Source organism: Podarcis melisellensis (genome assembly GCF_964234715.1).
Source record: "Podarcis melisellensis genome assembly, chromosome: 4".
NCBI lineage: Eukaryota > Metazoa > Chordata > Lepidosauria > Squamata > Lacertidae > Podarcis > Podarcis melisellensis.
The window spans coordinates 52,747,498-52,763,251 of NC_138531.1; the positions used below are offsets into that span (position 1 = coordinate 52,747,498).

Genomic DNA, 15,754 nt, shown 5'->3' on the forward strand with positions numbered 1-15,754 from the left:
GCTGTTTTAATCTGTCCTGACCTTTGTGTAATTTCATTGAAGAGTTCTTTGTACAGAATTGCTTAGTGTTGCATGTGCAGCAGACTCACCCTAGCACATGGCACACTTCCTTTCTTGTTTTGTTTGCCTGGAATCCTTTCTCCACCTGGAAATCTGTGTCTCTGTGTCACCTTCCTCTTCATGGAACTGCATTACCACCTGTTTATAAGCTCCTCCCCTGTGCACTCATAGTATGAGTTTGGCCACTCGTACCCAGACGACAGGTCCCTCCCAGCAAACACGGTGTGATGGTGTGGATTCCCAACACCCAGACCTCAGGCTTCTTCACAGCCATGCTCAGAGAGAGAGCCTGATTCAAAGCATCCAGGTAGCAGGCTCCCTCCTTCACACAGCTTGGTGAGTTTGCATGTTTTCCTGTTTGCTTGTCAGCCTTTTTGTTCCTCCAGATAGGCTGACACCCTTGCTTAAAATCATCTTCTTGTTCAGACACATACCGGTACATCTTTTCTTTCTGTACTTCTGCATCTTGGGGAAAAGGTGGCACCTGCTCTGCTGTGCCTTTTTTCCCCTCAGGCAGTTTTATATTGTGAAACAAAATTCCCATGTGAAGCGGGAAGAGTGGGAAGAACCCTTGTTTCAAAGAACCTTACTACTTGAAACAAGAAGTGGATTACAAATAAATAAATACATTTATATTTACCTTTACATATCATTTCCATAGACTGCTTGACACTTTACAATTTGAGTACTGAATTTCAGCTCAGTGTACCTGTAGACATAAAGGTAGCATTGCCAGGAATTTTTGTTTTGTTTTGTTGTAGCTGGGGTGCTCTGTCTGGGAACTGGAATGAGAACAGGCAAACATTTTTGATAGTATAATAACTCCCCTCTCAAAATTCCTATATACCCATTTGGAAACAAGTGTGAGTTTAAAAAATGGAATTGTTTGGTATGAAAATATTAAAGTTTAATTTTAGAAATAGGTGTGGCATTTAGAAATAGGTGTTATCATTGTGTTACTTGGAACACAGATCCAAAGGCGCCCATAACTTGTATACTGAAGATTGGGGGGGATGGGAGTTGGAGACACAAGGGAGTTTGTTTGTGCCCTCAGGTTGTTGGGAAGCTGTTCAGCACTCCCTAAAAGTTCAATGTAGTTAATTTCCAGGAAACTGGACCATCTTCACATAAGCAGATAAAATAACAACGGAGTTCATAATGTTACAATTATCAAGCTTTACAAGGGAGTGGTTACAATGGCAGCATGCAATGGACACTGTTAGATGTGGTAATAGCACATATTTTTAATTAGATGCTAGTGGAAATTAAGTTGATTTAGCTAGCAGTTCCATGGGCTCCCTTGGGACTGAGCAAATCCCATTCACTCTCTATGGTCTTCTAGTTACAGAAGTCTGTTACATTCTCTCCTTGTCCTGTAAAGAGCAGGTACACACAGTTGAAAACATTCACAATTTACGTGTGGCTTAAACAAAGTAGCAAGTAACAAGCAGTATTTATGAAGAGTTATGATCAATTTTATGTAAAACTGATACCAAGAGTATGATGTGATCCTGGGGCTCGAACACAAAGGTACTCAGGTGAGCATATGGCACCTGCAATGTTGTTGAACTCAATAAAAACAAAAACCTATTTTCAACACTATGCACCCAGTCCAACCCTAACATGACAAACACACACCCCAAGGAATGTGGGGTGCCTAATATTTAGAATAGCAGAAGTTGGGAATGGAAGCTGACAGATTAGAATGTGAATAGCATGGCCGTTTCAAAGGAACTGCTGCCACAAACCTTCACCCCCCCTCCCAACAGTGGCATAGCTAGCTGCTCCAGCACCCAGAGCGGCAGGGGCGGGGCAATACGCGCACTGGGGTGGCGCGGCGAGCTGCCCATGGAGTCTGCCTGGTGGATGTAAGCCCCACACTGCCATTTTGGGCAGGAGAGACCAGGAGTCCCAGGAGGGACATGTGGCTTGGGCGCACTGCAGGCCAGGCGCCGCGGTAAGTGCCACCCCCCGCGGTGTCCATTCCACTTCCAAAGTGTTCGAAAACCAAAGCACAGCTACTGATTGGCTGATTGGAAGCTCCTGCAGCCAATCGGAAGCTGCAGAAGCTTCTGGGTTTTGATCGTTCTTTTGGGAGCCAAAACGTTTGAGAACTAGGCTGTTTGAAAACCAAGGCACGACCATATTCTTAACAAGATAAGTTTTAAATTGTTTCCTAAAAGCAAAAATGCTAGGTCCTTGTCTGAGCTCAACTGGAAGCTGATTTCATAGAGCTGGAGCTACAATACTAAAGATCCAGTTTCTTTTTGATATCAGCCATACCTTCAGGCTATACAGAACATTTAGCAATTCCCCATAAAAGGGATGAAATTGCGACTCAGAGGTCTATGGGGCAAGGCTCCAACTGGGTAATTAGATCAGTTCTCTTTAAAATGTGGACCAAATACATTTCTCCTCCCGTGAACTGGCTATCACTGGCCAAGACTATTTCAGTGTATTGAGCATGTCCTTAGCCTGCAGCCATACATCTGGAATAAGCCCCACCCTCTATAATCTGGGAATGCTGCTAACAAGAGTGCCTAAACATACAGTGCCTACTTACTGGAATCAATTTGTGTGTGTTTTCTGCTTGGAGTGAGTTCAGATGCCATCTAACTTTCCAAGTGATGAATATATTCCAAACTCAGTGCTAATTTCCTCTTTCCCCTTCACAACAGAGATATGGAAACACATTCCATGCCCATCCCTTAACATTTAAATCAGGAAATTGTATGTGACAGAGTTACTCTGTGTTTCCATAACTATAAGAACATTAAGACCTCCTGTCGGCTAGCTCATAGCTTTCCCCACAATAAAGCCACACTGAATTACAAACAGTACCTGGTTTCAAAATTTAGGACATGTTTTGTTGGCGACCATGTAGTTTTCTTAAAAAATAATAATTCTGAAACTATACTAAAGCATGCCACTGTCAGTGGTTTGATACCCCAACATTGTATAAATGAATGATTGGACTCATTAGTTGAAAAAGATTAATCGCAAAACTTGTAAAAAAAAAGGTAAAGGACCCCTGGACAGCTAAGTCCAGTCAAAGACGACTATGAGGTTGCGGCACTCATCTCGCTTTCAGGCCGAGGGAGCTGGCGTTTGTCCACAGACAGCTTTCCGGGTCATGTGGCCAGCATGACTAAACTACTTCTGGCGCAACTTGTATTATATCCCTGTTAACCTAAATCAGAGCAACATGGGAAATTGGTTTATACCAAGCCATTTTTAATAAACAGCTTAAAGGCAGGGCCGGCCCGACTATTAGGCAGAGTGTGACAGCTGCCTCAGGCAGTAGTTGCCAGGCCATTCCCCCTCTGAAGAGGCTGGTCCTTTAGGGGAAATCTGGCACTGCCACAACAACCCCAACCTGCCCACAACCAGCCCTCTTTTCCTAGCTTCTTACTTACAAGCAGTCAGAGGGTGGCCATACCTCTGGTGGGCTCTGGCTTCATCTTCTACTGTTAGGATCCCTGTCTTCTACCCTACCAGTACCAATGGGCACCAGTCTCCATGGTTCTTCCTGAGTCCCCTAAGCTAGACTGCTGTGCACTTCAAATCCCAGCCTATGGTGAAGGATGCTGCCCCTTTGATAGTGTTGAAGTAAAGTTCAATTGGCCATCCTGTCAGAATCTGGGGGGCGCCATCTTGGATTTTGCCTCAGACATCAAAACAGCTTGGGCCAGCCCTCCTTAGAGGTTTTATTAGAAATACCGTAAATAGAAATAAGTCACACCACTGGGCCACCTAGCTCAGTACTGGCACCACCCAGCAGCAGCTTTAGCAGTTTTAGGCAAGAGTCTTTATCATTCATATCTGAGACTTTCTGCACACAAATCTTGTGCTTTCCCACTTAGAAATGGATCCACCCAGACATGCCTCCTGTCCAAAAACTAACCTGTCAGAACAATTTCTCTTTTAAAAAAAATTGACTTATTTCTTAATGCTCATGTAATAAAGAGACATTGTGAAAGGGATTTCACAATTGCAACAGGGTGAGATTTCATTCTTCAAGCTACAATAACTTGAATCAGCACTCTTTCCACGTGACGGAGATTTCCCAGTGTAAAGGTCACTATATGGAACATTCTGTTATATGCAGTTCCATTATTGCCATTTTACAGTTTCAAATATGCAGCCATGTAGGCTGCAGTTTGAATCAGAAGAGTAGCATGAAGGGGAAAGAGCTTCTTAACCCTTTGCCCTGGAAATTTCTGCCAAAGATTACCCCAAAATGCATTCTCCCCCCCTCCCCCAATTAGGGGAAATGGGCCAGTTTTCAGCAAGAAAACAGCAAGGTGGCTGATAAGGCCCTCTCTGTGTGCCAATTTTGGTCTTAAAACTGCAGCCACAGCGCTTGCCTTGTTTAAGAAGAGATAAAAGCATAGTCCTGTGTGGAATATTTTCTTCTAGTATCTGTCAAGATAAGGGGTCCAGAAGCTGGACCCTCTCCCAAGAAAACCCACACCAAAAATAGAAAACATACAAAACTTTGTTTGGGCTGATTACACACAAACTAAAATAAAACATCAACTAGGGTTAGGGCTTTGGAGCAAGATGCAAGACACACAGGCACAAACTTTTTAAAAAACCTGGTACTCAGCTGACCCCCACCCCACCCCACCCCATGGAGGGGGCCGACAGGTTTTATCGTAGATCACCCTGTGACTTCTTGTCTAGTGTTGATCTCCTGACCTACAGGTGAAACTCAAGAGTCCAGCTACGTGCCCAAAGCATGAGCAGAGAGCTAAGGAGAGTTGCTTTCAAGATAAGACCAAGGCCACAATCATCTCCCGCTTCCTTAACCAGTTAAGCACCAAACTTTGACAATATCCATAGTAAAAAATGGCAATGCCCCTCTGAAGAGGAAAGAAAATGCACTGCAACCACAATTTAATGAAGGTTATCTGTGCTGTAGGGGGCCTCTCTGTTGTGTTCCTTGGAAGTTTAATCTACTGATTTGTTGAACAGGTGATGCCTTATATGTCCTACCTCTCATTATTAACAACAGCACCCAAATCCCATCCTCTTTCTTCTGTGCACATACAGAGAGTGTCAAAGGCTTGAGACCACACAATACATGGCATAGTGCCATAGATTACGAGGCTTGACTAAATGCTCAGGGACTCAGAATTGAAATTCTAAGGTTCCAGTGACTGCATAAATGCTCGACTCCCTGGGCCAAAGATAGCTAGCTCCTTGTGACATCAGAGCACCTAAGCCAGTGACATTCAGAAAGGCCTCTGCTACCAAAGAGGTTATTGTGACATCAAGAAATTGCATCATGAAAGGTGGACAAGCAGAAATGACAGAGGTAGAGGAAGAAAATACAAAAGGAGGAATGGGGACAAGTTAATGCCAGTCAGGAGGGAGATCTTGGGTGTTTCCAGGCAGGAGCTCTATAATGCAAATTGGTCATACAGATCCAGTTTTTCTCTGTGTGCGACTGACACATTAATTTCCTCAGATTAAGGGTCGTCGTTCCCAAGCCATGGATGTTCATTTCTCTTCCATCACTTGCCATCCACACCAGTGGGCAGAGCTCAGTGGAATGTATTTGAGCTGTGTTGTTAAGCTCCTCCCCTAAGTCACACCTCTCCTGCCCCGCACAAAGTTCTTTTTTCCACTCTGGGCATGCATTAGTAATTCTGTATCTGTGCATGTGTGCCTTTAAAAAAATTACTGGAAGTGCACAAGACTTAGCTGTCGTGTTTCATAGTAGGCAAAATGGATGCTTGTGTTTTATTGGGTGGAACAATATCCATGTCAATGTGGCTTTTAATTTTAATTTAATATTGAGGTCAAAAAACTGCAGCAGCAATGCAGTACCAAAATTATATTAAAGAGGTCTTCTGCAAGACCACCATAATAAAATGTTTTTTAAAAAGTCTTATATGCATATTGCAATTACAATCTCTGAGATAATTCCCAACATTTGCTGTGTGGAAATCTTGAGAGAATAGCTCCTCTGAACTGGGTTGTTAGAATTCAGATGTGCCTTCAGCATGCAGCATCAATGGAAAGCTTCAAGTTATTATTAATTTATTATTTATACCCCACCCATCTGGCTGGGTTTCCCCAGTTGTCACAAAGTAGAAGAGGCAGAATTTTAGGCTGGTTGGAGAGGATCATTGGATCTGTTATGTTGAGCAGAATACATACTGAAAGAGAGAAAAGCCGTAGATGTTGAGGGCTTTATTTTTCTTCCACTAAAAAGGGAATATTGGAAGCAATAGCTTTAGCCATCATTGTATAAGGAGTGCATTTCATCTGGTCTTTGGTTCATGGGATTTCATTACGAAAAAGCCTCTGAGAACTGGCCCCTGATCTCTCATTCAAAATACAGTATAATGACATCTCTTTTTTACCAATAGAAAGTCAGTTTATATACTATTTATATATAATTATTTCCATATTTTGTTTTTAACATGTTTCCCCTCCCAATTTTCTTCTTCTTCTAGAAATCAGAATTTAAGGAAGGAGTTCTTTGCAGGACAATGGCACTGGTGTCCAACAACACAGCGTTAAACTACCTCCTTTCAAAACTGCTAGAAGACTATGAAAGCAAACCCAGCCACCCGACAGCTGCACCAGTCGTTGCAACAAATGACCATCTGGAAGTCATCTACATACTCCTATTGCTTGGCTTCTTTGGCTTCTTCACATTCGGAATAATGATGAGCTACATCCGCTCCAAAAAGCTTGAACATTCAAATGACCCGTACAATGTGTACATTGCCACAGACATTTGGCGGAAGAAGGACAAGGCCAGCTTGAAAGCCAAGGTGATGGAAAATTATAAATCAAGCTTCGTCTTGGAAAACCAGCATGCTGTAGAACAGCCCACCAGTCACATTCCTGAAGTGAACCCTTCCTAGCAAACGGGCAGCTAATCTTACAGGCATCATACTGAATTTTCCAAAACTGTGAAAGTAAGCAGTTTGTGGCCTATATTTACCCATTTTAAGGAGAAAAGTACATCCCCTGCCGTTTCAGGGCTGGATTTAGGTTTGATAAGGCCCTAAGCTACTGAAGGTAATGGGGCCTTTTGTATGTCCAGCTGTCCTTTGTCAACAACAAATTGTCACTGTTTTGTGTGTTGAATATATGCTATATGGTAATTTATGGACCTAATAGGTATCTAAAGCCATTTGCACATAACAAAGATCATAGGAGCCTACACAACACAAAACACTGTTGCTGTATCTGGGTTTTATTTTCTTTGTTTTTATCTTTTATTTTGGAAATGTACATCCAGTTTTCTTTCCTTTAAATTTTTTGGGGGCCCCAAGAGAGTGGGGCCCTAAGCTATAGCTTGTTTAGCTTATACGTAATTCCGGCACGGCCTCTGTTCAACCCCCTTAGCATAATGAGAAAAGTGCATCTGCAGCATTTAGAAATCCAGTGCATTTTGGAAGACTATTCTGTACTGGCAGGTGCTGCTTCCAGCTTGGGAATCAAGCTGTTGAAGGAGATATATGCTGCCTGTGATCTACTTCCACCATAAGCAAGGAATTCCACAAGGAATTTGGGCAAAAAAGAAAGAGAAGAAGTAAATTAAGCCTCATTCCACAAACATATTCTTAACAACAACAGGAAAATTTAACTACAGACCAGAAATGTTGTTTTGATTTCACATGGGGTTAGGTATTTCCTTCCAACCTATTGTAAACAAGTTACTGGTCCTTATGGGATGGAAGATGACAAGTCAGTTTAATGTAATGCTAGCCACATTATTTCCTTGTATGCAACAAGGCACCCCAAACTGGCTGGCTTTTAGCCACTTCATACTGATGACTTGGGGAAGGTGTTTACTTTGGTCTAGCAATTAGAAATAGCTGCGAGTGACTGCGCAACTTCAAAGAAGGCAGCCGGGTTTGGGGGGGGGGGACAAAGATACACTGCTAATGCTAGGATGATTCTGGATAAAATGCATCAATAGGTGGCACCCTAGAGCAAATGAACCTACATAAAAGTATTCTGGAAGCCAATGACTCGACAGAGCATTTCTTTTCCATTCTTGAAGCTCTATTGTTTCCTTGCTTTTGTTTTTGAAAGCTCTTTACCATAAAGCCTTGTCTCTCTACATTTAATCGTTGCTTCTTGAAACTTTATTTCTCCCTGCTAACTTCTTTAGTATTGGTTCTCCACTCTGTTAATTCTATCTGCATATGTGTGACATATGTTTCATTTTGGTACTTTCTTTTCATTCCTTCAAAGAAAACATTCTGCATCCTAGTTCTAAAGTTGTGTCTCTCAAAATGCAATGTATTTTAGAACCTAGACATTATTGTGTTAAATCAGCTAGATAAATTACATAGTTCACATCCATTCAAACCAGTGAGAAACCTGCTGTGAAAATCCATAGAATGCAAATTGCAGAAAAAAGACCTATTACAGATCAGTAGTTTTCCCCAACAGTGGCGTAGCGTGGAGGGTGCAGGGGGGGCCGGCCGCACCGGGCGCAACATCTGGGGGTTAGGGTTAGGGGGCACAAATCCACGGGTTAGGGGGTGCAAATTACTTGCCTTGCCCCAGGTGCTGACAACCCACGCTACGCCACTGCCCGCCAAATATACGACGCTGATTCCCATTATTAATTTACACACCTGCTCTTCTCAAATAATGTGTTTTCTCTTCAGTATTAATTATTTCCATTGAATGTGCCTGTAATTTCTGGTTATTATATAACTTTTGTATTATTTTAAACCAACGATTTCCTTTATTTTTAAAAAGGAAGATTGCACCTACAATTCCTCTATAGAGGAACACCTCACTGTGGGGAGGGGCGGTTAATTTTGTGGTATGATGCTATATTATTAGGGTTGCAAGTGACCTGAAAAAATAGCCTAGACTGTTGTGCTTTTTGCCAGAATATGATTTGCAGAAATCAACAGCTAAACCTTACCTGATATGGAAGTAAATATGATCACCTTCCAATGACTACTGATTAAAAATGCTATAAAAGGCACAACTGCTAAAAATGGCACCTCTGTTTGCCATAAGTTTAGTGTGTTTTCCATGCAATTGTAATTCTTCTTTATTAATGTGTAAATTTTCTTTATAACATTTAATAAAGTGTTAATAGCACATATGTATCACATGTGTATCTTGATAATATTCCACATCATGGCAAAGCCATTCTGATTATCTAAAACTAAAGATTTTAGTGAACAAAATGCCTAGTTTTTGTTTTGTTATAAATCTATGGTTCAGACATCTGATTTATTGCTTGTCCATTCAAAATATATTGTTTGTGCAATTAGTTTGCCAAAGAAATAATATGTTTTTAGGTATTTGCTCCTTACTTGTACATGGCACGTAATGCAGCCACTGTGGGGAAGGCTAGGATAAGAGGCCTTTTCTTTTACAAAAAATCAGTTTAAAATTATCAATGTTGATCATACTTTGAGTTTGTTCAGGCCAAGTATACATTATACAGGAAATGGAATAAAGAGATAAAGAGAGATAGGGGCAAGCCAAGCCAAGCAGAGTGCTCTTGGTTCCCCATAATTACCTTTGCAATAATCTTACACTTTTTTCAAAGGCATCCAATATGATTTTGGCATGTTTTGCTATTCATTATAGAATTGCTCACTAATCTTGTGTGTGACACAGGTGGCGCTGTGGGTTAAAGCCTCAGCGCCTAGGACTTGCTGATCGAAAGGTGGGCGGTTCGAATCCCTGCGGCGGGTTGCGCTCCCGCTGCTCGGTCCCAGCGCCTGCCAACCTAGCAGTTCGAAAGCACCTCCGGGTGCAAGTAGATAAATAGGGACCGCTTACCAGCGGGAAGGTAAACGGCGTTTCCGTGTGCAGCTCTGGCTCGCCAGAGCAGCGATGTCACACTGGCCATGTGACCCGGAAGTGTCTCCGGACAGCGCTGGCCCCTGGCCTCTTAAGTGAGATGGGCGCACAACCCCAGAGTCTGTCAAGACTGGCCCGTACGGGCAGGGGTACCTTTACCTTTACCTTGTGTAGTAGAAGCAGTCCATTCTGTTTGTTTAACTAGAGTGAAAAACTCACCAAGCAATGGTTCATAATTGATTCCCAATAGAAGCTTTTTTTGGGGGGGGGTTAAAATTGAATTTTACTGGCACTTTTACAGGAAATAAAATATATATATCTAGGTACCTAGAGAGTAATTTACAGTCAAACTCACAATGTGGTGTAACAGCTAGATGAATGGGTTTCAGGTAATTCAGATCCTGCTCAATTTTGAAGCTTAGCCTTATGGAAGTTATTGAACATGGGATACAAGCCTGAAGTGTATTGTAATGCAATGAGCCTTATGCTTTTGATGAGGAGTGTTTCCTGGCCACAAAACTCACCCTGCAAACATTTGCAGCTCAAAGTATTAGCAATGACATTAGCATTACTAACCTCAAAGTTTCATTTCTTACACATAAACTTGGTTTTTAAAACATGAGTCATTATCATACCCGGACTATTTTGTTCATTGCAATGCTATGATAAGAGCTCTGTTTATCTCTCCAGCCAGCCAGCCACAGGCCATGAATGACAGCAGAAAAAAAGTAAACATAGAAAGAGTGTAAAGTGTTGGTTGACACTGAATGTATTTATAGTAGTGTTGACATGCCCAAAGTGTAAGGAAAATGACTTTTGTGTCTAGCAATGTAGAATTCTCTGTATGCAAAGACATCTCTTCAGGTCTGCAATGTAAGGAATGGGTTTTAGTTTTGCAGGAGCACCACCTGGTGGTTACATGATGGACTAAGGGCTTCATATGACATCATCATAATCAAAAAAATGTCTTAAGGCATTGCTGTTGGCAACAGGATGTGAGGCATAGGATGTGGACCACACTGCTTCTTGGTATTGGAGTCATAATGAAAACATGCTAACCCCTTCCTATATTACACCTGAGTTTTCATTATAGGCTGGGTGCACACTGTGCCTTGGTAAATGATGCAGAATGTTTTTAAAGATAAAATGACCAAATATGTTTCTGTAATACTGTATTCTCCTGCCAACCTAGTAGTTTGAAAGCACGTCAAAGTGCAAGTAGATAAATAGCTACCGCTCCAGTGGGAAGGTAAACGGCATTTCCGTGTGCTGCTCTGGTTCGCCAGAAGCGGCTTAGTCATGCTGGCCATATGACCAATAAAGCGAGATGAGCGCCGCAACCCCAGTCGGTCACGACTGGACCTAATGGTCAGGGGTCCCTTTACCTTTAATACTGTATTATCCAAAATGCTTTCTGAGAGAAAATGCAAAGCATAGCTAAATCAAACTTGTAATAGCATATCCGCAGATGGTATTTAACAATAAGAAAATGCTAAAGAGAAAATGCTAATAAAGTTTTCATTTCACTTCTTCAGCCTCTCCCAATGCAGTGTACATTAACACACCTGGACAGACACACAAGCGATCTTCATTTTACAAGATGTCATACATCAAAATTAGTTGCAGGGGACCTTCAAACATTTCAGAGGTTTGCTTTCAGACTCTAGGAAAGAAGCATGTGGAGGATGGACATAAACCTTAACATCGTCCTCTAACATTGGTGGACACAGGGAGAAAGCTAGAAAGAGAATTTGCAGTTTTATGGGTGAAACTAATCCTATATACACTTTCTTGGAAGTAGGAGTCTTTTACCCCAACGGCTGGTATTCAACTGCAATATACACTAAAGCAGTATCATGCCATTGTAAATAGCCGTGGCTTCCCCCAAAGCATCCTAGGGACCACAGTTTGAAGTGGTATGATACTGTTTTGAATGCACAGTGCAGCTTAAGTTTTACTCAATGCAGACCTATTGAAATGAATGGAACTAACTTAGTTATGTTTCATAATTTCAATGTGCCTTCCCTGAATAAAACTTAGGCAAATGCTACCCAATGGAACTTACCCCCAAGTAGAAATGCATCGGATTGCACTTCAAATTTCGGCTGTAAATATTCCCATGACCCTCAGCCAGCATGGCCAAAGGTCAGGGATGATGGGAGTTGTAGTCTAGTGACATCTGGAGGGTCAACATTTCCCCACCTCTAAAATAAAACATAGGTGGAGGTATTCCTAGTACCACTATGACACATTTCCAGCGAATGATACTTTGTTCTCCAAGATGCATCAATCCTTAGTTCCAGTAGCAGCCGGTGAGGTGGTGTAGGTGGGGCTTTTCAAGAGGAAGTTGGCAGAGGCGAAACATGGGGAGCTCAGCCTGGTGTGGCACATCGTGGTGGCAGCAGGGCCTTGTAGAGCCAGGCAGAGGCCCGGGCCAGGTAGATAATGTGCCCCCCTTTTTTTTTACCCTGGGGATAACTGAAGTCTTATAAATAAGTAAGTATATAAATAATTTTCACAAAAGTTATGCTGACAAATAATTTTATTTCAAGGCTTGAACCGTATCTGCATATAAAGACAAAATGGAAAATACAGATATACAATAGTGCTTTTTAAAAATACATAGGGAAAAGGATTATTTTAAGTATTTACATTTAAAAATGCTTTCCTAGCTTTCTTTTCTGCGAATTCTTGAATTACGCTGGAAAAATCAAGCAACTTCGCCTTATCGTGGTTTATGTTTATCATTGCTAAACCATTTAGGCGTTCTTGAGCCATTGTTGATCGAAAGAAAGACTGCCAGCCATGGCCCCAGGGAATCTGCCCACCGCCAACGCCTTTGCGCCTCCGCGTTTGCCCCAGTGCACCCCCTGTGACTGTGAATATGCTGACCGAGGCCCCCTTTGGAATCGGAGGCCCGGGCCAAGTGGCCCATATGCCCCCCCCCTCTGTCTGGGCCTGGGCAGCAGCATCCCATTGGCTCCACTGCCACGTGTCACACCTTGCTGAGATCCCTGCACCTCCCCTCTCGGTAAGCCCCAATAACCCCCTATGATGTTGAGAAGCCAGGATAGTAATGGTGCCCCACTCTCACCAGCTGCGGCTGCTGCTTCTTAGTTCATGGCTCTTTCTGTCTCTCTTCTCACCCAAAACTACAGGGTCTTCCCCACCACCATTCCATTTATTTATTTGGTGCCATACTTGTGCATGGTGTTCTACAGAGGCCAGGCGTACAGGTCCTGCCACAGGAGCTTACAATCTAAAATTCGACACACAGGGAAAACAGGGGAGAGAAGTCGGGTGGCCGGATGCAAAGGAAAAGAGTGCTTCTGTACCTATAATAGCTGTGTTCTGCTCGGACACTGAGGTCCAGTGCCAAGGGCCTTCTGGCGCTTCTGGCGCTGCAAGAAGCCAAGGGGAACCAGGCAAAGGGCCTTCTCGGTAGTGGCACCCGCCCTGTGGAACACCCTCCTGCCAGATGTCAAAGAGAAAAACAACTACCAGACTTTTAGAAGACATCTGAAGGCAGCCCTGTTTAGGGAAGCTTTTAATGTTTAATAGATTATTGTATTTTAATATTCTGTTGGAAGCCACCCAGAGTGGCTGGGGAAACCCAGCCAGATGGGTGGGGTATACAATTATTATGATTATTATTATTATTATTATTATTATTATTATTATTATTATTAATTATCAAAGGTGCAGGAGCCCTGTCTTCTTTTGCATCTGGCCAACCTAGAGGAAGTGGAGTACTGGGGAAATGGGGGAACTAAGTGTGAATTGCATGAAGGGCTTTTTTCCCTCAGCCGGAACGTGCTGGAACTCAGTTCTGGCACCTCTCAAGTGGGCGCCATTGCCACTGTAAGAGAACAAGGGAGGTGTTCATGGTGAGTTCTGGCACCTCTTAAGGTTTAGTTACAGATTGAGTTACAGCAGTGCATAGGAGGATTCATACTTGTTTATTATTACTATTTTTATTATTACTCCTACTCCTACTACTAGTACTTATTGGCTCTCTTATCCACCCTTCACCATAAGGTCTCAGGATGGGTTACAACAATATAAGATTGAAATCAGTTAGAACAATTTGCCATTCAAACAATGGGGTGGGTCCTAAAATTATAGGTCTCAGGTGCCAACGGTCAGGACAAAGAGGAGGTGTGCCTTCTCACGATGAAAGCTACACAATGAAGGTGCCAGACACACTTCTGTGGGGAGGGAATTCCACAGCTCACATTAGTCCCTGATTCTTAGAAGGGTGGGAGGGGGAAGGGCGTCTCCTTCAAGGTTATGTCCCATTAAAACACTATTTCCTAACTGGAAGCTTCCATTGAGAAAATGCCTGCCAGTCATTCTGATGTCCAATTTGCAGCACGGTTAGCCAGAGCTGATATGACCATTATCCATCACCGAGAGAAGTCAGCAGAGAAGGGTGAAGCATTCCTGAACCTCTCTCTCTGGTGAACTACGAAAACATATGTCAACCTCCACAACACACACACACACACACACACACACCTGTGACATTTTTAGAGTCATTATAAGGGTTGACACTATTCTCTGGTATGACTTCTGTTTGTGTTTGTATGAATAGCACAAAACAGCAAGTGACATTTCTCTGGCATGGTACAAGGATATTTCTGACTTAACTGCATGTAGCTGTTCATCATGGGACTCTGCCCTTTGTATAAGAAATTTAATAGACCTCTTTTTTTATTTATTTACATTTATATTGCCATTCCCAGCATGACTGACTAGAAGAAAGCACATTAACAATAAAATGGTAAAACGACTGCCATTAAAGCAATGACATAAAAACCGTACGAAGTAAAAGCATAATATCACAGCAGCAGCATAAGAAGAAAAGAAAGCACAGCCCTAAAACACAGTCAGAATGAAAATGCCTTGGGAAATAATAAAAAGTGGGTCTTCACTTGGTTTCAAAAAGTTTGGAAGACTTGGTACCAGGCAAGCTTCCATACAGCATCACAATGAAAAGTCATCTCCCTCATTGCTGCCTGATTCACCCCATAAGGCACCCAGAAAAGGGCAACCAGCTTCACATGAGAGAAAACATCCTTCAAGTATCTAGATCCCAATCTCTGTAAAGGTAAAAGGTAAAGGACCCCTGGACAGTTAAGTCCTGTCAAAGGCGACTATAGGGTGCGGCATTCATCTCACTTTTCAGGCTGAGGGAGCCAGCGTTTGTCCATAGACAGCTTACCGGTCATGTGGTCAGCATGACTAAACCGCTTCTGGCGCAATTGAACACCATGACGGAAGCCAGAGCAGTGCACGGAAATGCTATTTACCTTCCCGCCACAGTGGTACCTATTTATCTACTTGCACTGCTGTGATTTCGAACTGCCAGGTTGGCAGGAGCAGGGACAGAGCAACAGGAGCTCACCCGTCGTGGGGATTTGAACCACCAGTGTTTCCCAACCTTGTGCCTCCAGCTGTTTTTGAACTACAACTCCCATCATCCCTGACTAGCAAGACCAGTGGCAAGGGATGATGGGAATTGTAGTCCAAAAACAGCTGGAGGCACAAGGTTGGGAAACACTGGTTTAGACCACAGCGCCACCCACATCCCTCCAGTCTCTGTAGTACTGGCAGACTCCAGCCCTTGGAAATGGAGCAGCAACCAAAGAAGATGTTTCAAAATAGTAAGGGCTAGTAAGGGCTGATGCTAGTGAGCAGCCTAGCAGTTGTATTCTGAACTAATGGAAGTTTCCATCAGTCTTCAAAAACATCCCCCAAAATAACACATTACTAAATTTTGAAGTTATCATAGTATGGGAAACTGTGGCCAGGCTATCCAGACGAGATTGCCATTGGCCACACTCCATCTTTGGAGGCCTTTTAGGCCTTCAGTTAATAATGC

At 42.7% G+C, this 15,754-nt stretch overlaps 2 protein-coding genes across 2 annotated transcripts in view; one reads left to right on the plus strand and one right to left on the minus strand.

Moving 5' to 3' along the window:
• CLIC6 (chloride intracellular channel 6) overlaps positions 1 to 15,754 on the minus strand; it is a 131,972-nt gene that overhangs the window by 86,066 nt on the left and 30,152 nt on the right. The gene's annotated exons all lie outside the window — the stretch shown is intronic.
• Positions 6 to 6,998, plus strand: KCNE1 (potassium voltage-gated channel subfamily E regulatory subunit 1). Its single transcript, XM_081909078.1, has 3 exons — positions 6 to 396; positions 822 to 873; positions 6,528 to 6,998. Exons 1-3 carry the CDS (start codon positions 233 to 235, stop codon positions 6,942 to 6,944), a joined length of 633 nt encoding a protein of 210 aa, XP_081765204.1. The 5' UTR covers positions 6 to 232; the 3' UTR covers positions 6,945 to 6,998.

What these genes read in the sequence shown, in the direction of transcription:
- KCNE1 (XM_081909078.1), top strand. Translation starts at nt 233, where the DNA reads ATGAGTTTGGCCACTCGTACCCAGACGACAGGTCCCTCCCAGCAAACA. An exon ending in TCCCTCCTTCACACAGCTTG is followed by an intron (nt 397 to 821) that starts GTGAGTTTGCAT and finishes GTTTTGTTGTAG; the next exon opens with CTGGGGTGCTCTGTCTGGGA. An exon ending in ACAGGCAAACATTTTTGATA is followed by an intron (nt 874 to 6,527) that starts GTATAATAACTC and finishes TTCTTCTTCTAG; the next exon opens with AAATCAGAATTTAAGGAAGG.